The following is a 21,680-nucleotide window of genomic DNA, read 5'->3' on the forward strand; positions in this document are numbered from 1 at the left end:
TTCTTAATTTCCAAGCTTCTTTCCTTTCAATAGTACCAAAAATTTTCTGCATGATTCTTTCATCTATTATTTCTGTTTGTCTAATTTATAATTTGGTATCACTCACATTTTGCAATTCATGATTTTTTCCTTTCTTGATGTTCAATTTTTATTGTAAACTTTTTTTGCTATTCATACACCCTTTGCATTTTGTTTATCCTTCGCAGAATGGGAGATTTTTCTAACCCATTTCCTAACGTTATATCTCCTAGATATTCGAAATTCCTATTTGCCCAATGTACGATTATAATTTTTTTTAAATGCTAGTGATAAATTTAGTTTTATTTTTAGGGATTCTTCCACCTGCTCCACCGTCCGCACATTCCTAGAGACAGACTTGTACTTCTGCATCCGATCAACAGATAGTATAGGAAAATCATCTGTAAGTACCAGGCAATGTATTTCACTACACTGTTCCTTCCTTCCCAGTTTTATTGATGATACTTGATATTCATTTAAGTTTTATTCTGCTTCCTTATGCTCCTTTGTAAGACACAGTCAAAGAGGACTGGAACAAGCCATCACCTTGTCTTACAATTATATTTTATTTCATGTACTCTGGTAAATTAGGGCCAACATGCATTCTACATAGTTCACATTACATTCATTACGACACACATCTTGTAAGAGTTCTTACACCAAACATAGTATCTAACAGCTAAAATAGCTTTGACGTAAATAGTGGAAACAGTAGATGCTAGAGCATATAAAGAAGTAATTTATTTGTTCATGAAACAAGGAATTCATACTACAGGCAGGTAGATTTAAACTGAGGCCACTGACAGCAATCGCTGTGAGAGACGTGTGTGGGAGAGCAAGAGGAAGGTTGCAGAACACAGATAACGGAGACGGGGGCAAGGAAGAGCACCGCGCTTCCCATATGAGGGCTAAGTCCATGAAGCACAGTATCATTCTTTTCGTTTTCGCAACTGTCACCACAGTAATGGGATGAAAGGAACGACGACGAAACTTATTTTACATATATGACACATTCGTTACTACGAAGAAACTGCTCTCACACCTAACGATAGCTGTAAAAAGTTTCTGTTGTATGAACGGTTTATTGCTTGTTGGCAATTATTTCGAGCAACAGCAAATGTAAACACGTAGGCGGACAAATCCATGATTTTGTGCGTATCGCACTTATATCTGAAATATTTCGCTTCTTTGCATCGTCTGGAGGTATAAGCCTACGGATCTGTGGAATAGCTGTTTATCACGGAACCCACCTATTCTGATTACGATGGAAGAAATCGCCATTATGTGATTTTTGTAATGAAGAAGAAGCCGTGAACCACCTAGCAGTTTCTAGGACCAGATACGTCATAACAAAACTCTTTTATTTGAGCATTACTTACAGCAGATGTTCCCGAACACATTTTTTACACGTAGACGAAGAAATTATGCTTTGTTTCCAGGTTACAACTCATTTTCTCCAGCTCATTAATGAAGATAAATACACTCGAACAGAGCGCTTCAGCATACCACATGTAACTCTTTATCACATGAGATGTCCAATTACGCCCTCTGTGGGCACTGACACATGCATTAATCCGTCGTCGTAGAGAATCTCACATGACAATACGGCCACGGTGACTCAATGTCTTGTACTGGGGTTCATACAAAAGAGCTTTCAAATGCCCCGCAAATAAATGTCCAGTGTATTTAGGTCCGGAGACTGTGGAAGGCCAGCCAACTGGTGCACTTCTACCTGTCATCTGCCACTGAATCTGTTATTTAGAAGCCGACAGACAGTAACACTAACATGAGGAGGTGCTCCATTACGCATGAAGTATATGTTTTGTCGTCCGCAGCTCGTGGTCTTGCGGTAGCGTTCTCGCTTCCGGCGCACGGGGTCCCGGGTTAGATTCCCGGCGGGGTCAGGGATTTTCCCTGCCTCGAGGTGACTGGGTGTTGTTGTGTTGTCTTCATCGTGCCCTACGCTCCTCGGGGTATGGGACTCATCATCATCATCATCATCATCATCATCATATGTTTTGTCACACAGCTAAAGGCACATCTGCTAACAGATCAGATACAACATTCTCTGCGAAATTATGATAACTTTGAGCCTGGTGGAAGAAAGTGACGCCCTACCAACGAATCACCGACAATGCTGCTCCAAACAGTGACAGTAAATCTTGATGACTTGCTTCAACAGTTGCGTGAGGATTGACGTCTATCCATACATGCCGACGGTGAAAATTTACAATCTGATCTGGTCTCGTTGAAATTCGTTGAGGAAAATGAGTTCTGACATGGAAACAAAGTGGTTCCAGACCCATGTTAATATAATTTGTCTACAGGAGAGGAATACATTCTGAAATTTGTGCCGTGCATTTTTGTGACACCTTGTATTTGTTATCCGACTGTCTTTGCATATAGTGGACACTACGTTTAGATATTTTGTATGATAGCTATGAGTCTTTTATAGTTATGATAAAATGTCTTTATGTACAGTTGCACAGTGGAGTCATGTTCCACTCGCTTGAGAATATAGTCATTTTTTTCTTTTTTCTGTGTGATGGTTAACGGAATTCTCATGTAGACTAGTCATTAAAAATTAGGGTACGTTATGGATATACAGGGTGGTCCATTGATCGTGACTAGGCCAAATCTCTCACGAAATAAGCGTCAAACGAAAATACTACAAAGAACGAAACTTGTCTAGCTTGAGGGGGGAAACCAGATGGCGCTACGGTTGGCCCACTAGATGGCGCTGCCATATGGTTCAAATGGCTCTGAGCACTATGGGACTTAACATCTGAGGTCATCAGTCCCCTAGAACTTAGAACTAGTTAAACCTAACTAACCTAAGGACATCACAAACATCCATGCCCGAGGCAGGATTCGAACCTGCGACCGTACCGGTCGCGCGGTTCCAGACTTTAGCGCCTAGAACCGCTCGGCAGCTCCGGCCGGCGCGCTGCCATAGGTCAAACGGATATCAACTGAGTTTTTTTTAATGGGATGTGGCGGTTTTTACGTATCATCAAGTTGGACAAAGGCAATGAATATGGATGGTATGATTCTCTATGGTATTCTGCGGTTTGAATTCACTCTTTTTTTTTTAGCAGTTGCATTGATTAGATTTTGTAAATGATACTGACAATATTACACACATGTATAATGCATTATTCATACTAAAACTTCTCCCAGATAATTATTTTGTTCAAATTGCATAAGAATTCCACCTGATGTAGTGTAGTAATGTTGACTGTAAGTTGTGTTCATATCAATAAAATTACAGATCGTACATCTGACCTTTTATAAGTTTTGTCTTCGATGAATTTAAGTATTCTTGGCAAATTGATCATAAAAAGGAACCACAGAATACCACCCGCACACAACACTGACGTATGCTACCAGAAATATTTTTCTCCGTGATTCGTGCGTAGTTTAATTTTGGCCTCATACATCAGCAATGAAATCTTGTTCAACAACAAATACCATCAGCACTGTTCTTAGAAAATGCAGTCTGATTCGATTAATTTTTTCTTTTATAAATAGAGTTCAGTGCCACCGGTGCACATTTATTTCTTACACATCGGAATACTGTTTGCAGTTTCAAGTAATTTAAATTTGCCGCTGTGATAAAAGTTAAGATGGCGGCCAACAAAAGTTAGAGGATTTCTTTCTTAATTAAGATTTTCCTTTGCTCAATAAATAATTAATCATTTAAATTTATGCCACCAATAAAAAAATTATTAAATTGTTTTGCAAATTAGTTTAACACAAACCCATGCTATTTTCAACTAGAAGTACAGACGAAGTTGCTACATAATCGCAACTAACAATGGATGCGCTTCTTGCAGCTATGATAAAACAATTAATAAAAAATTATAATTAAAAGAGGAAGTGAATTTTCAATAATTAATCATAAATAGTTTTAACGCATTTGGCTCTATTTGTTTTTACCAGCAAATGAACATAAAAGTACAATAATTTTACATTAAATGTTTTTCATTCAACAGACCTCAAATCGATTCGCGTCTTGCGTCGGCGACGTATATCAGAAGAAGACGACAAAAGGGTACAAAACAAAAGAAAGACAGATTAACAAAGAATGTGAAACAAATATTGTGTCTGTTTTAGATAGTTATCATCTTTTTAAGAAATAATTACATAATTGAATGAGTATCATTGAGTTACGTAATTTTCTACACGTTCATATTCAACTCGTAATAAAAATATATATATATATATATATATATATATATATATATATATATCATGGATGTTGTAAGGAACCCTCATTTTTTATTACATATTCGTGTAGTATGTAAAGAAATATGAATGTTTTAGTTGGACCACTTTTTTCGCTTTGTGATACATGGCGCTGTAACAGTCACAAACATATGGTTCACAATTTTAGACGAACACTTGGTAACAGGTAGGTTTTTTAAATTAAAATACAGAACGTAGGTACGTTTGAACATTTTATTTCGGTTGTTCCACTGTGATATAAGAAACTTTATGAACTTATCATTTCTGAGAACACACACCGTGATTACCTGTAAATACCACATTAATGCAATAAATGCTCAAATTGATGTCCGTCAACATCAATACATTTGGCAATACGTGTAACGACATTCCTCTGAACAGTGACTAGTTCGCCTTCCGTAATGCTCGCACATGCATTGACAATGCGCTGACGCATGTTGTCAGGCGTTGTCGGTGAATCACGATAGCAAATATCCTTCAACTTTCTCCACAGAAAGAAATCCGGCGACGTCAGATCCGGTGAATGTGCGGGCCATGGTATGGTGCATGGACGACCAATCCACCTGTCATTAAATATGCTATTCAATACCGCTTCAACCGCACGCGAGCTATGTGCCGGACATCCATCATGTTGGAAGTGCGTCGCCATTCTGTCATGCAGTGAAACATCTTGTAGTAACATCGCTAGAACATTACGTAGGAAATCAGCATACATTGCACCATTTAGATTGCCATCGATAAAATGGGGGCCAATTATCCTTCCTCCCATAATGCCGCACCATACATTAACCAGCCGAGGTCGCTGATGTTCCACTTGTCGCAGCCATCGTGGATTTTTAGTTGCCCAATAGTGCATATTATGCCGGTTTACGTTACCGCTGTTGGTGAATGACGCTTCGTCGCTTAATGTAACGCGTGCAAAAAATCTGTCATCGTCCCGTAATTTCACTTATGCCCAGTGGCAGAACTGTACCCGACGTTCAAAGTCGTCGCCATGCAATTCCTGGTGCATAGAAACATGGTACGGGTGCAATCGATGTTGATGTAGCATTCTAAACACCGACATTTTTGAGATTCCCGATTCTCGCGCAATTTGTGTGTTACTGATGGGCGGATTAGCCGGGACAGCAGCTAGAAAACCTACTTGGGCGTCATCATTTGTTGCAGGTCGTGGTTGACTTACCACATGCGGATGAACACTTCCTGTTTCCTTAAATAACGTAACTATCCGGCGAACGGTCCGGACACTTAGATGATGTCGTCCAGGATTCCGAGCAGCATACATAGCACACGCCCGTTTCGCATTTTGATCACAATAGCCATACATCAACACGATATCGACGTTTTCCGCAATTGGTAAACGGTCCATTATAACACGGGTAATGTATCACGAAGCAAATACCGTCCGCACTGGCGGAATGTTACGTGATATCACGTACTTATACGTTTGTGACTATTACAGCGCTATCTGTCAAAGTGAAAAGAGTGGTCGAACTAAAACATTCATATTTCTTTACGTACTACACGAATATGTAATAACAAATGGGAGTTATACTTTAAAAAAAAAAACGCAGTTGATATCCGTTTGACCTATGGCAGCGCCATCTAGTGGGCCAACCAAAGCGCCATCTGGTTTCCCCCTTCAAGCTAGAAGAGTTTCGTTCTTTGTAGTTTTTTCGTTCGATGCTTATTTCGTGAGATATTTGACCAGGTCACTATCAATGGACCACCCTGTATAGTATCTAACTTTAATTCTTGACTCACCGCGTTAAATATTTGTTGCCTTTGGAACTCTTTAATTAAGCAATCTGCACATGGGACTGGATGTCTCTTTTACCCATTTTGTGATGTAGGTGAGTATGCAGTGTGTCTGCGTGCCACGCAGGGAGCTCAGGTTCTATCGCGAGTACTGTCAAGAGGGGAGCAGCGCCGATGTGCTGTCAGAGTCTTTAGGAGAGATACTTCAACGGTAAACCGCGGTTTCAGTTTGGAAAGGCCGAGACTATCAGTTGAGAGAGCGGTTTGCTGACTACGTCACCCTCATAATGACGTCCAAACGACGCCTCAGGCAGAGTCACAGCAAAGCAGTCTGGTCACCTCTGGTTTTCTAGAATTTTACACCATAAAGCTTCTCTAGAAGTTGCTCTGAAGACCCTCCTTCGACGGAAATAATATTTTGTTGTTTAACGTCCCATCGAGATCATGGCGTGAGAGAGTACCAACTTGGATTGGGGAAAGAGGTCGGCCCTGTCCATTTCGAAGGAACCATCCTGGCATCCTGGTATTTACCTTGAGCGGATGGTTGAAAGGTAGTGTGGGTAGTTGGTTGATTGGGAGAGGAACAGAGTGGTTAAGGAACTTAACACATCGTCACTCACTCGTTCAAACGCTAGTCCACTTGGCTACTGACACTAGCTGGAAGAAAAGAAGGAAGATTAGGATTTAATGGCCTGTTGACGACGAACTCCTTAGAGACGGAGCACAAGCTCGGATTGTGTCAAAGACGGGGAAGGAAATCGGCTGCGCCCATTGAAACGAACCATCTCTTCATTAACCTGGAGCGATTTAGAGAAATGATGGAAAACTCAAATCCGGATGGCCTGACGCGGGTTTGAACTACCGATATTCCGAGTACGAGTCCTGCGTGCTAACCACTGCGCCACCTCGCTCACTGAGATTAGCCTGAAATATGATCTAATTGTTATAGTGTGTAGGACTAGTAACAATGAGGCACTGACAGCAATACTGATGTCACATGTGGGAAATAACTGGATGAGAGTAAAAGTGAAAAGGCTAAATATTTCTTGAAAAACAGAAGGGCTGACGATAAAAAAATAATATGACAGAAGCAGTTAGGTTGGTACTACCATGATAGATTTACGCAAAACACAGAATATATAGGTGTGGATACAAACAGCCGTACTTGGCAATGGGAGTCCAGCGCCTGACTGCTAAGTCACTACACTGATCAGGCAGGACATAACGACCAACCTGTCTACTATCGATACGAATCAGACTTGGCGATACAAACTTCACGTGGTAAGTAGTGACAGCTAATCAGACACATGCACGGCACACGTAGTGAGAGTGCTGTGTATTGAATGGGAAAGTATGTGACCTATCTGAATTTGACTGAAGGCACATTATTATGGCCTGGGGTCTCAACATGAGTATTTTGGAAACGGCACGACTTGCCAGGTGTTCGAGTAGTGCTGTGGTGAGTATCTTCAATGCATGGCGAAACCGAGGTGAAACCACATGCAGACATCGTGAGGTTGGGCGGCCACCCCTAATTACAGATTTTGGACGTCGTACGCTGGGCAGACTGGTAAAACACGACAGGCGGTGAACTGTGGCGGAACTAACATCGAAAATGGTTCAAATGGCTCTGAGCACTATGGGACTTAACATCTGAGGTCATCTGTCCCCTAGAACTTAGAACCACTTAAACCTAACTAACCTAAGGACATCACACACATCCATGCCCGAGGCAGGATTCGAACCTGCAACCGTAGCAGCAGCGCGGTTCCGGACTGAAGCACCTAGAACCGCTCGGCCACAGCGGCCGGCGAACTAAAATCAGACTTTAAGGCTGGGCAGAGAACAAATATGTGTGAACACACAGTGCACCGAACACTCCACATGATGGGCCTCTGCAGGCGACGACCCATGTATGTGTCAATGTTAACACCACGACATCGGCAACTATGACTGTAATGGACACGTGACCGTCGGCATTGGACATTGGTGCCGTGGCAGAGCACTGCACGGGGCGATGTATCCTGAGACCTTCTTCATCACGCCAATGGGAAGGCGCAATCCATTATCTTTCAGGGGTTCAGCTCCTTGATACCTGTTCTGTGGGATGGAGACAAGCTTTCAGCACCTCCATTATGATCTGCAGAACATTCACGTGGGCAGCCATGGGTCCATTGTATATCGTGCAAGGCGCTATGATTGCGAAGGAGTACCGCACAGTGGTTGCATACCATGTACACCCCTTCTTGAAAGTCATGTTTCCCGACGACAGTGGCATTTTTCAACAAGATAATGCGCCATTTCACAAGGCTAGGAGTGTGATGGTGTGGTTCGAGGAATATAGTGGCGAGTTCCAGTTGATGTGCTGGAGCCCTAGCTAGTTAGATCTGAACCCAATCGAACACATCTGGGATGTGACTGAAGGTTGGATCAGAGCTCACCGACCCCTTCCATGGAATTTACGGGAATTAGGAGATGTGTGTTTGCAGATATGATGCCATGATGCGTCCGTGCTGTTATCACGCCAAAGGTGGACGTACTGGCTACTATGGAGGTGTTTTTGCTGATCAGTGTATGTGCTTTAATCAAACTGAACCTATAGGGTTCCAGGGGCCTTTTAAAGTCTCAAACATCTATGATGTATATATGCAGACTGTAACGATGAGTGAAATTTTCTCTGGAACCCTGTTCATTTGATTAAAGCATTTATTCCTGGCTTTCAGGCAGGATCCCACATTTCGATCGATGATGAGGTGCTATTCCAATGTAGTTGGAGATCCTCTGCAATGTTGTTCTAGTTTATGGGGAATACCAGTGCGCTGAGGCTCGAATGGGAATTTGGATTGGGGAAGAAGGCACACTATGGTAGTATGTGCAGTTGTGCAAAGCCACTCTGCTAGTGTGACGTAGTAGTTAGCGCATCTGACTCGTGAGCAGGACCGAGAGATGTGGCGCAGTGGCTAGCACACTGGACTCGCATTTGGGAGGACGAGGGTTCAATCCCGTGTCCGGCCATCCCGATTTAGGTTTTCCGTGATTTCCCTAAATCGCTTCAGGCAAATGCTGGGATGGTTCCTTTGAAAGGGCACGGCCGACTTCCTTCCCCATCCTTCCCTAATCCGATGAGACCGATGACCTCGCTGTTTGGTCTCTTCCCTCAAACAATCCAATCCAATCTAGTCGTGAGCAAGACACCCAGTTTCGTATCTCAGCCTTGGCACTTAGTTTTATGCTGCAGGAATAGCTTGATGAAGTCCCATCGAAACTTTGAGTGTCATTTTCTGCGAAGCTATTGCGTGTTGGCCCCGAAGACGAAACAGGTGTCCCTTTGTTTTCATCCGATCACCCTGCCAAGGTTCGAGTGTATGAGAGGGCGTCCTACGGCGTGTTTCCCCTGTAAGTCATCCAGAGTATGTTGAAGCTCATGCTATCTACCTGCGGAAGAGGTTTCGGGTCTGCGACGTGCAGACCTGCGACTTCTACGAGGGCGGGCACCTTGGGGATGACCTGGTCGATGCTCCAGTGGGTGTTGAGCAGCACGAGGCTGGCGTTGCGCACCAGGTCGTGCGTGGGCGGCACGCCGGGCCCGAAGGCCTCGCGCACCACGGCGTCCACCTGCCAGTCCGACAGCCAGCGGTTGCCGAGCCGCGTGTACACGTAGGCCACGGAGTGCTTCAGCCGCTGCCAGAAGGTGAACGGCGCGACCGCCTCAGAGTTGAACAGCTCCGTGTACGCCGGGTGATCCGGGTTCCCCACCTGTTCTGGCAACAAAAACACTCTTCTGTATAGGTCAAATAGGGGCTTCAGGAAGTAAGTTACGCATATCGTCCCACGCTAAGACCGTGGCGCACTGTCAGAAGAAAGTACATATTCCGGGTTTCCTGCAAACACATTCCTGCTGCGATTCGGTTAATTGGAGCATCATTGTTATAAATATCCCGATAAAGTAAAGACAAATGAGTTCAAATGGTTCAAATGGCTCTGAACACTATGGGACGTAACATCTGTGGTCATCGGTCCCCTAGAATTTAGAACTACTTAAACCGAACTAACCTGAGGACATCACACACATCCATGCCAGAGACACGATTCGAACCTGCGACCGTAGCCGTCGCGCGGTTCCAGACTGAAGGGCCTAGAACTACTCGGCTACAGCGGCCGGCGAGAAATAAGTATTCGATAAATGTGAATGTATGCTTTCCCGGCGTATACAGCTGGCGAAGAGTTCTCGGGCTTCCAGCCGGGTGGCGGTGTCTTCAAACGGCGACGTGTCTACGAGTGACATACTCGTCATCTTCTGGCGAAGTGCCGAGACTTTGCGGATGCCGGTCCCTTTATACCTGCGGCGTGCCCCCCACCACTTGGCCGCGGGAGGCTGGGTCTAGAGGAGCCGGCGGGCGTGGTGGAGGGGGAAGCGGGTACGCCGTTCGTGTCTCCGTCAGAGCATTCCGGTCGCGTCTCGTGAACTGGACGGTTCTTGGTGCGTTTCTGGCGTATTGCGGCTAATGCTGGATTCCAGGCCGCACTCAGTTGATAGCCTTCGTCCCTGTTCACAAGATTCTCGTGGACCCGTATTTCTATTGATTCTTTAATGACGCTATCCCAATAGCTCCCGGCTCGGCACAGCACCCTGGTGTTTTCGAAATCAAAGGTGTGGTTTTCTTTGATGCTATGTTCAGCTATAGCAGATTTCTCTATCTGTCCAAGTCGGACATGCCTGATGTGTTCCTCGCACCTTTTAGAGATGCAGCGCTGCGTTTGTCCAATGTACTGCACACCACATTCACAGGCAATGCTATATACACCAGGTGTGTTGTGCTTGAGTGGGTCTTTAGCTGAGCCGAGCAGCTCTTTCGTCTTCGGCGGTGGTCGGAAGACGATATTTATGTTTGATTTTCTCAGTAGCCTCCCGATTTTGGCTGATATGGGCCCCAAATATGGAAGAAAGGTGAGTCTCTTGTTAACTTCCTCTTCTTCTTCCTGAAATTTGTCAGCCTGTCTCCTCTTGAAGGCCCTACCAATCTGTGTTTCACTGTACCCGTTTTTTCCGAAATACCTCTCTTATGTGGTGTAACTCGTCTGAGAGGCTTTCTTTGTCACAAATGACGTGCGCCCTATGTACCAAGGTGGTCAGTACTGACTGGCGTTGCGCCGGATGGTGGCAGCTGGTTGCATGGAGGTACAGGTCTGTGTGCGTCTTCTTTCTATATACTGAATGGCCTAGCGTGCCATCCGCTCTCTTCCTGATCAGTATGTCCAGGAATGGAATACAGCCATTCTCTTCCACTTCCACCGTGAAGGTGATATTCTCATGTATGCCGTTTCGGTGGTCCATAAACCACGCTGCCAAATCACGAAAGTGATAGCGGAAGAAGTGCCTGGGTTTACGGTGAGCAGTCTGTAGTGCTACCTCCTCAAAGTGTTCCATATAAAGATTCGCGATCCCTGGAGCAAGGGGAGATCCCATGGCCACTCCATCCACTTGTTCATAATGCTCTCCATTGCACTTGAAGTAGGTGGTCGTAAGTGCATATTCAAAGAGCTTCACTGTTTCAGGCTCGAAGTGCTGATTAAGGAGTGCCAAGGCGTCTTGTAGAGGTACTTTCGTGCACATACGACCACCTACTTATCGTCTCTTTGTGGTCTTTCCGCGAAATGTAAGTTGGCGGCAGTAAAATTGTACTGCAGTCAGCCTCAAATGCTGGTTCTCCAAATTTCCTCAACAGCGATTCACGAAAAGAACGCCTCCTTTCCTCTACAGACTGCCACCCGAGTTCCTGAAGCATTTCCGTAACACTCGGGTGATGATAAAACCTACCAGTAACAAATCTAGCAGCCCACCTCTGAATTACTTCTATGTCCTCCCTCAATCCGACCTGATAGGGATCCCAAACGCTCGAGCAGTACTCAATAATAGGTCGTATTAGTGTTTTATAAGCGGTCTCCTTCACAGATGAACCACATCTTCCCAAAATTCTACCAATGAACCGAAGACGACTATCCGCCTTCCCCACAACTGCCATTACATACTTGTCCCACTTCATATCGCTCTGGAATGTTACGCCCAAATACTTAATCAACGTGACTGTGTCAAGCGCTACACTACTAATGGAGTATTCAAACATTACAGGATTCTTTTTCCTATTCCTCTGCTTTAATTTGCATTTATCTATGTTTAGAGTCAGCTGCCATTCTTTACACCAATCACAAATCCTGTCCAAGTTATCTTGTATCCTCCTATAGTCACTCAACGACGACACCTTCCCGCCGCTATCGACAGGGGATCTCAAGTTGATTCCGTATTTCTAGGTTTCCGGAAAGCTTTTGATACCGTTCCTCACAAGCGACTTCTAATCAAGCTGCGGGCCTATGGGGTATCGTCTCAGTTGTGGGGCTGGATTCGTGATTTCCTGTCAGGAAGGTCGCAGTTCGTAGTAATAGACGGCAAATCATCGAGAAAAACTGAAGTGATATCAGGAGTTCCCCAGGGAAGCGTCCTGGGACCTCTGCTGTTCCTGATCTATATAAATGACTTGGGTGACAATCTGAGCAGTTCTCTTAGGTTGTTCGCAGATGATGCTGTAATTTACCGTCTAGTAAGGTCATCCGAAGATCAGTATCAGTTGCAAAGCGATTTAGAAAAGATTGCTGTATGATGCGGCAGGTGGCAGTTTACACTAAATAACGAAAAGTGTGAGGTGATCCATGTGAGTTCCAAAAGAAATCCGTTGGAATTCGATTACTGGATAAATAGTACAATTCTCAAGGCTGTCAATTCAACTAAGTACCTGGGTGTTAAAATTACGAACAACTTCAGTTGGAAAGACCACATAGATAATATTGTGGGGAAGGCGATCCAAAGGTTGCGTTTCATTGGCAGTGCACTTAGAAGATGCAACAAGTCCACTAAAGAGACAGCTTACACTACACTCGTTCGTCCTCTGTTAGAGGTGTGGGATCCTTACCAGGTGGGATTGACGGAGGACATCGAAAGGGTGCAAAAAAAGGGCAGCTCGTTTTGTATTATCACGTAACAGGGGAGAGAGTGTGGTAGATATGATACGCCAGTTGGGATGGAAGTCATTAAAGCAAAGACGTTCTTCGTCGCGGCGACATCTATTTACGAAATTTCAGTCACCAACTTTCTCTTCCGAATGCGAAAATATTTTGTTGAGCCCAACCTACATAGGTAGGAATGATCATCAAAATAAAATAAGAGAAATCAGAGCTCGAACAGAAAGGTTTAGGTGTTCGTTTTTCCCGCTCGCTGTTCGGGAGTGGAATGGTAGAGAGATAGTATGATTGTGGTTCGATGAACCCTCTGCCAAGCACTTAAATGTGAATTGCATAGTAATTATGTAGATGTAGATGTACACCACAGCATCATCAGCAAAGAGCCGCACATTGCTATCCACCCTATCCAAAAGATAATTTATGTAGATAGAAAACAACAGCGGACCTACCACACTTCCCTGGGGCACTCCAGATGATACCCTCACCTCCGATGAACACTCACCTTCAAGCTATTTCTCCACCGTTCCAACCTCGAATGGCGCGCAGAAAAAATGAGCACTTCAATCTTTCTGTGCCAGCCTGATTTCTGTTACTTTATCCTGATCATCATTTCTACTTATGTAGGTCGGCGCCAAGAGAATATTTACGCAATCGTATTAGAAAGTTGGCGATTGAAATTCCACGAAAACAACGCCCTCCGGTGGCACCAATATGAACTAAGCCAGTTGGGTTCTGGAGCTCGCTGTGAACACACTAAGTGCAGCCATCTTGAATGACGGTACTTGCGTCAGGAGAGCGCCCTCTGGTGGCACCGATATGAACTAAGCCAGTTGCAGTCCAGACCCAGAGGAGAACACACATGCTTGAAATTGGTTAAATAATAAAGACATCTTCTTTTTTCTGCCATTTTCTTTGTGTAGTAGTGATAACAGCGTATGACGCATTATCATGTTGGAATTTGAACTTCTCGCCATTTTTCTGGGGGAGTGGAGCGTGGCAAATTTCAAACTTCCCACCAAAATCCGCCATCTTGGATGATGTCATCGCCGCCATCTTGTATAACGGTACTTTGTCCCAAAATCACCCTTGTTCCAATACTGTGGGGGTGTTGCAGGGAGAGGAGAGGCGTGGATGGGGGTTGGTGGATGGTGAATGGGGAGGGCAGGTGGGGAAATCCCATTATGTCACAATTTCGAGAGTACTCTGGTGGTGGTATTGTGAACTAGATCCTTCAGTCTGCAGTTGTGGAAGAGGGCAGGTCGTTGCCACCTGTATGTTTGGTGGCAGGAAGAACCATTATCAGTTCAGCATACTGCTAAAATCAGTGTACTGTCCACCACACAATGTAGCCCCTTAGAGTAATATTACCTACCTGCTGGATTAGCTGCAACTGCCTCTCGCACAGCTAGACTCCCAGTGGTTACCACAGGTGGCACGCAGCCCTACGGTAACCTGTCAGTGGTCCTGGTGCAGTACAGTAATGATATTTCTGCTTGGAGCTGTCAGCAGTCTTGGCATGTGGGACAGTGCAACCACAGTGGTTTCTAGCACCATGCATCTACTCAGAGCTGTTTGCAGATGCTGATTATTTTATATAGACTCCATTTTCGGTGCATGTCAGTGGTGTTAGTGTTCCATTTTCAAGATTTTTATAGGTGGAATTTAGTACACGTTTTTTATATCAGTTTTCACCATATAGTTGGGTGTTTATACATTGTTTTTGGTACCGCTTTTTGCAATATGCTTGGATCTTTATAGGCGAAGTTTTTGTTACCATTTTTTGCAATATGTTATTGGATCTGTAGCTGTGCTAATGATTTTTGTCGATTGATGATCTATATCAGCGTAATTAGGGGATGTAGATACTGGAAATGTTAATACTTGAACCTTACTGAGCTTTTCCCACCAATTTCTAGCAGTATTGAAAAATTCTTCCAACAGGATAACACAGGCACATCAGAAAAACTGATGAAATAAACGAATCATTCCACACCAACAGCTCAGTCCAGACTGAGCTTTTCCCACTAGTCACCAGGGGACACTAGGGTCTATGGGAGGAGAGCTTATTGTAGAGGGGAGGGAGGTGGGAGGGTGGAAAGCCCATGACATGATCCGGTGACAGCTTTAGTGCGATGTTGCCACATCTACCGACGCCATCTTGAATAAATCTGGCAGCAATGCAGACTGCACCCATATTGACTCTCTGCTTCCACCCACAGACAACACAAGCTTTGCGAAACATTCTCAGTGGAGAGTTTGGAGGCATCCATTATACAGTCCAGATATGGTCTTGCACCATGCGATTGCCATCTTTCAGGCTAGCTGAAACAACATCAGTGGTGAAAGATTTCTATCGTTGAGGGTCTGAACCACTGGTAGAACGTTCTGACCAATACTCACAGAGGTTTGGTGACTGTGCTGAAAATGGGGTCATGTATTTGTGTCTCTTTCAATAGAAGTTACTTAGCCTGCTATAATAATGTGCAACTTACTTTTTGGTGTTCTCTCTTATCAGAGATTGCACATTTCACTAGCGAAATTGGCTCAATAGCAGATGAATTGGAGAAACAAGTGGCACTGTTGTTGAATAGTGTTTCCTTATGGGTACATAACCAGTTGTCGTAACTGTCCTCAATTTCTAGGGCAATATATATTTGTACACCTATCATATGATGACGGAATATGCTCAATTGTGTGTTGAACCAATCAATTCTGAGCTGACTTCGCATCATGAACCTGAAGGGTGGTTTTCTCAAACATAGGAGAGTGCTGAGCAAAAGTATTTGAGGCTTTCACTTTAGGTTTTACACAAGCAAGTTGCCAAATATGGCTGGAATCGATTCGCCACGTCAAAGGCCTTCCCCTTCTCACACTGTGACTCAGATATCAGTATCAACACAGCAGAATCACTGACATAGACAGCAACCTGCACTAGAAGACATCTCAGTCCGCACTAGGAAGCACTCACAACACGTCGAGTGGTGCCCTCAACTACAATGCGTGGTCAGTATATGGGCACTGGGATCGATTGTGCAAGAACACTTCAGACCGTCAAGCAACTAGTGACAGCCCCTCCACTGATTGACGAAACCTGCTGGACCTTTGGACCTTCGATACATACTGAATAACTACAATGGACGACTCTGCTATAACGATGACTTGGCTATGAATTTTTGGACAGTCTGCTTAATCTGCATTGTTCTGTATTGGGATCTAGTGACACTAAAATCTGTGTAGAATTGCAACACCCTGTAAAAATAGCCCAAATGAATCCAAATTTGGACGATTTATAATAACCAGTATAGCAGACAGGCAGCTGCTGTATGGTGGGAAAGGTTAGTGCTACACCGAGCTGACTGAATGAAAAGCCATCAGATGGAGCGAAAACATGAAGTTCCAGTACACAATGTCGGTGACAAAGACATGAGTGTAGGTTTGAATGAAACAGAATATGGATTCAGGCGAATAGGTGGGCTTTTATTTGGCACGAACAGTTTACGAACTGTTTCACTTCTCGCATTGTAAAGGTGTTGAATAAATCGGAGTGTTTATCAGTTTCAGTGTTGAATACTTCACACCTGCCGCACAGTGTAATGACCTGATAACGACGGCCACTCGTCGCAGCATGCACCACAACCTCAGAAGACTGGCGCACAGTCCTTGCTCTGTGGCGTCCCTCGTCCACTAGATGTGTGACAGGGCAGATGATTTGGAGAGTCCCAGAACCATACCCTTACCAACGGCGTGGCCCCCAAACCATTCTGACATCCTAGTCTTATGTTACTTATTCCGATTAAGTTCGAGTGTTGCGCCAGCCGCTGAATTTACATGACTATGCAGAGTATTTGTATCACCAGCTACTCATCTACTCTTTTTAAGAGAGTGACAAATTTCGGTTGAAAATGCTCGTCATCGTATGTTTACCTAAGCCAAAAGAGTGATGTCAAACTATACTGCCTGACAAACGAAATCAAGCACCCAGAAGAGGAGGAGTAGAAAACAAACAGAAACTTCATGGTTTGAGAGGGTATGTGGTGTTATTTCAGTGATTATAAAGTCCACTCAAATTTACAAAAAAATTTCACAGTATGAAACCAATTATTAGTTTCATGTTACATCCCCTCTGCTCTGGACGGATACAACAATTCTATTGGGAAGGGTATCGCAACGCCATTTTATCCTCTACAGAAGCCAGTGGGCCTGAATCTGTTGTAACTTGTTTTTGACATCCGAGATACTGACACTGGAACAGAGTTGAAGTCCACGCTGGTCCTACCATGTTCTGCCACAGACAGATCTGCGGATCTTGTTGCCACAGAACCTCATCATGCGGACAGTTAATACTGACACGTTCCATATGTGGATGAGCATTGCTCTGTTAGAAAGTGGCACTACGACAGTACTGCACGAGAGGTACAGTAATACACGAGAACACAGGATATCTGTCATGCATGACTGTGCCATCAGAGTTCTTGCAGCCACTACCGGCGGTGTCCGAAGTCATACAAAATGGCTCCCCACAGCATGGCACTAGGAGGGGTGTAACTTTGCTTCTTGAAAGCATTTGAAAGATGGGACCTACACCCAGGTCACCACCGTACTCTCAGTGAAGGTTACCTGGGTAATAGAGAAACCCCAATTCATCACTGACAGAATGCAACGCCATTCAGTATCAGTCCATGCTTCCCAGTAACGACACAACTCCAAACACAGCCATTTGTGTTTTGATGTTAATGGCTATCTAATTCTCTAATACAGATGCTTCTAATCTGTGACCAATGGTCCAGAATGACACAGAATGTTCCAGGGTGCCCATTTCTTGTTCTCAGATGGCAGGTATTGATATGAAGGGGTTACGATGTGCTTCTCTACAGAATATGGTGATCCTCCCTTGTGCTGCTCGGATTTCATGAACCAAAACCTCAATGCTGAATGCGCTGTGTACAAATGCTACCAGCTAGCCTTTGCAGACACATGTGATTGAGTCATGTTCGTAGTTCCTAGGTGGTTGCAAAGCACTGAGCACAGTTATGAAACACTCTCGGTATCCAGCTTCCAGGCAGAAAGACGGCCTCTGGCTCTGTGCTCCATGACCCTCCACCAGCAGAACTTGTTGTGAACCGCCACCTCTCTCTCTTTCTTCCTGTTCGATTGCATTCTGGTTCACGTCACCTAGACTGGCATTCAACCTGAACTTCCTCCCCATGGTGAGCACCACGTAACCCTCATCACGGAATATATGCTTTCTTTTTCGCAAACCCTTCCCTTATTATTTGAAACTAACTTCCTGTACGCCCACTCTCAAGTCCCATAAGAAGCGCACTGACGATCTAGTGGCAGTCAAATGCGATGATACTCTCGACCGCCACACCAAAGGCTACTGGAGTAACCCCAGTCACTGTTCAGCTTTCCTAGAGCGAAAGGATTCGCTCTCTCTCTCTCTCTCTCTCTCTCTCTCTCTCTCTCCCCGCACAGTGGCTATCACTTCATTGCTCATTGGAGTATGGGTATTCCAAATGACGAAACATTCAATGGTATCATCTGTGCCAAAAATACGGAATTAAATTATTTTCATTAATTTGTAGCGGTGCAGTTTTAGCATATTATGCACATTTATCAGGGAAGGAGAAACTACACTGAAGAACTTATTGACAAATCCATGCTATACATCCATTGCTCCAGGACCATTACACGTAGCTTACACATCATCGTTTGAGGGACTTACAATATCAGGGGAGAGACAACTGACTGAAACCAACTATAGACAACAGATCAAGGCTGCGGAAGGAAGAAAGATTCGACGATGAGGCATTAGAGACAAGAGCAAAGGCTATGGTTGGGAAAGAACAGGGAAGGAAATCGGCCGCGCGCTTTCAAAAGAATCGTGCGAGCATTCACCTTTGGCGATTTAGGGGAATTATAGAAAACGAAAAGTGTTGTAGCCGGATGCTGGTTGAACCAGCACCTTCCAAAATAAAAATTCATTATCTTACCACTGCACCACTTCGCTAGGTAGTTTAAGAACGTGACACCAGATAAACTACCACGACTACACAAGTTTATATGATCTTGGACTTTAAGAGTCAGTGCAGTTGAAGGCCCAATTAGAGTTTCTAAACATCATGACATAGGATCAAGGAGAATCCGGGTACATTTCCGGGAAACCTCACTCCAAGCAGTTTACCTGTGAGTCAATCAAGCACAAACAATGGGTTACAAAAGTAGCTGACGAATATGTTGCAGAGCAGCCGTACCCCAGAGTTATTCGACGATCAGGATGTGAGGAGAAACGTGCAGCCGATGGAATCTGAGATATTCGTCGTTCTTCGAATAAGGCAATAGAATGTGCGGTTGCACCGTGGATCCGTTTAGTCAGATGTGTTTTAAAAGCAACACTCCTCCTGCGCCAAACCAAAACTGTGGGTCAAGGTGTATGGTTCGTCATTTGCATACGGATAAGATGACAGATATCCCCATATTACGATCACATGCAGCGGTCGTTTCTGTACCAAACCCTCTTCCATCCGTCATGTCCACACATGCACTATCACACCTGCTCCAGTGCTCCAGCACTGCGTAAGAAGCTGTACAGTCCCTCACAAATATATGGACAAGCCATCAGTCATCTCTACTATGTCCATATGGGAGGGATCATGTACCAGATCATTTTCGTGCGTAACTCCCTTCTATTTATCGGATCCATGCACGTGTGTCATCAGCCGCACAGTGTGGCCGCGCGGTTTGAGCCGCCAGTCACGGATTGCGCGGCCCCTCCCGCCGGAGGCTCGAGTCCTGCCTCGGGCATGTGCGCGCGCGCATTGTGTGTGTGTGTGTGTGTGTGTGTGTGTGTGTGTGTGTGTGTGTGTGTGTGTGTGTGTGTGTGTGTAACTTACGCTAAGTGGTGTGTAAGTCTCGGAACTGAGGACCTCCAGCAGTTTGGTCCCTTAGGAATTCACACACATTTGAAAATTTTCGAACACGTGTCATCGCACCCACTACGGTCCTCCACAGCACTGAACTAAAGTTGAGTGCGAGGCTATACAGTTCGTCATGACCATGCAGACCATATGGTAGGTGCGCCGTTCGATGCTATCTCTGCTTGGTCCAGTACCAGTTGTTTCCGTTGGATCCTTATAGGGATCTCTGTTATACTAGCAGGGACATTTATGACAAACCTATTCGCCTGAGACCCACCATTCTATTCCATTCACCGACGATGTGTGCTGGCACTTGCCTTCATGTTTCTGCTCCATCTGACGGCTTTTCATTCAGTCGGCTCGGTATAAGATTGACCTTTCCTGCCGCAAAGCAGGCGTCTGTCTGCTGTACTGGTTACTATACGTCGTCCAAATTTGGATTCATTAGGGCTATTTTTACGAGCTGTTTTCAACTCCAAACAAATTTCAGTCCAGCTTCTTATTCAGCATTGATATGTTGGCCCATTAGCAGTGTGAGTGTCTTTGATGAAACTTTTTCGGGGTTGGTAACACTAGATTTTTCTACTAAAACCTACATAGCTTACTCACCGTGACAGCCAGAATACTGAATGGGAAGTGACATACCCTGTCGTGCGTCCAGGCGAACGGGAAGCTGGTGGCGACGTTGATGAGCGGCACGCCCAGGTGGTGCGCGAAGGCTACCGTGCAGTCTGCAAAGTGGATGTCGGTGATGACCAGGTCGTAGCGGTCAGCAGAACGCACCAGCTGCCGCGTCTGAGGCTGCGAGAACGCCTCCCTGCAGCCTTCTACGTTGCCCATCCAGCCATAGGCGTAGCCCAGCGTGATGGACCGCAACACAGGGATCATGTCCACCGACATCTGGGTGAGGAAAGTACAGTAGCCCTTAGTGACTCTAATGTTATGTGAGCCTCACTGCTTTTCTTTTTTAACTAATTTGTGCCTGATTTTATTCCGAGAACCCCACTAATGTACGTAAATACCGTAAATGTAAATTTCATTCAAAAAGTACTATAAGTGAAGTGAAGCGCAGTTGGACAGCAACAAACTCTTTAGCGCGCAATCCCTGCAACGATAGTAGTGGTGAATCTTTGAGTATGGACTCTAAAAAAAAAAGAGTTGCCAAACATTTATGTATACAAATTTCCTGGAAGTGAAGAACAGAAATATCTTGTTTTTGGAAAAGGAGGTGAACTTCATTGTCGTTGCCATTTATCAATCGACAGATTTGTAAGTGTACAAAGTTCACTAAAATACAGGAAAAGAAATGCATTCTCTATAGTTTTCATTCAATAAGTAACAATCTCTCATAATTTCTTAAATTTTACAGTAATTGGATTATGTTCTTGTACAATAGTATGGTGCTGAACTCCACTGACCAATTTTGATGTAGCAGGACATGTAGTTTGAAGGAAGTATGTGTGCTAAGCAATCACTTTTTCTCACGAAAAGCAGATTGCTGTTTGATCTTATTTACTTGCAACAGTGGTCCCTTAGGTATGAAAAGCTACGAAAACTTGGGCTCAAAGCTATCCGCGAAACGGCCAAGTAACTAACAGAGTTGTATTTTAAACCTTAAAGAACAATAACTTCGCCGGCTTTGGTGGCCGAGCGGTTCTGGGCCCCACAGTCCCGAACCGCGCGACGGCTACGGTCGCAGGTTCGAATCCTGCCTCGGGCATGGAT

General features: G+C 44.6%; 1 protein-coding gene across 5 annotated transcripts in view; it reads right to left on the reverse strand.

Moving 5' to 3' along the window:
• The window catches only part of LOC124615573 (UDP-glycosyltransferase UGT5-like), a 156,569-nt gene that overhangs the window by 54,484 nt on the left and 80,405 nt on the right, over positions 1-21,680 (reverse strand). For all 5 annotated transcript variants that reach the window (XM_047143555.1, XM_047143554.1, XM_047143558.1 and 2 more), the window contains exons 4-5: positions 20,601-20,855; positions 9,460-9,780 (exon numbers count right to left, since the gene is read on the reverse strand). In XM_047143555.1, the coding sequence (XP_046999511.1) occupies positions 9,460-9,780; positions 20,601-20,855 (576 nt within the window). The remainder of the gene's footprint in view (positions 1-9,459; positions 9,781-20,600; positions 20,856-21,680) is intronic.

The sequence above is a fragment of the Schistocerca americana genome, chromosome 5 (genome assembly GCF_021461395.2).
Source record: "Schistocerca americana isolate TAMUIC-IGC-003095 chromosome 5, iqSchAmer2.1, whole genome shotgun sequence".
Lineage (NCBI taxonomy): Eukaryota > Metazoa > Arthropoda > Insecta > Orthoptera > Acrididae > Schistocerca > Schistocerca americana.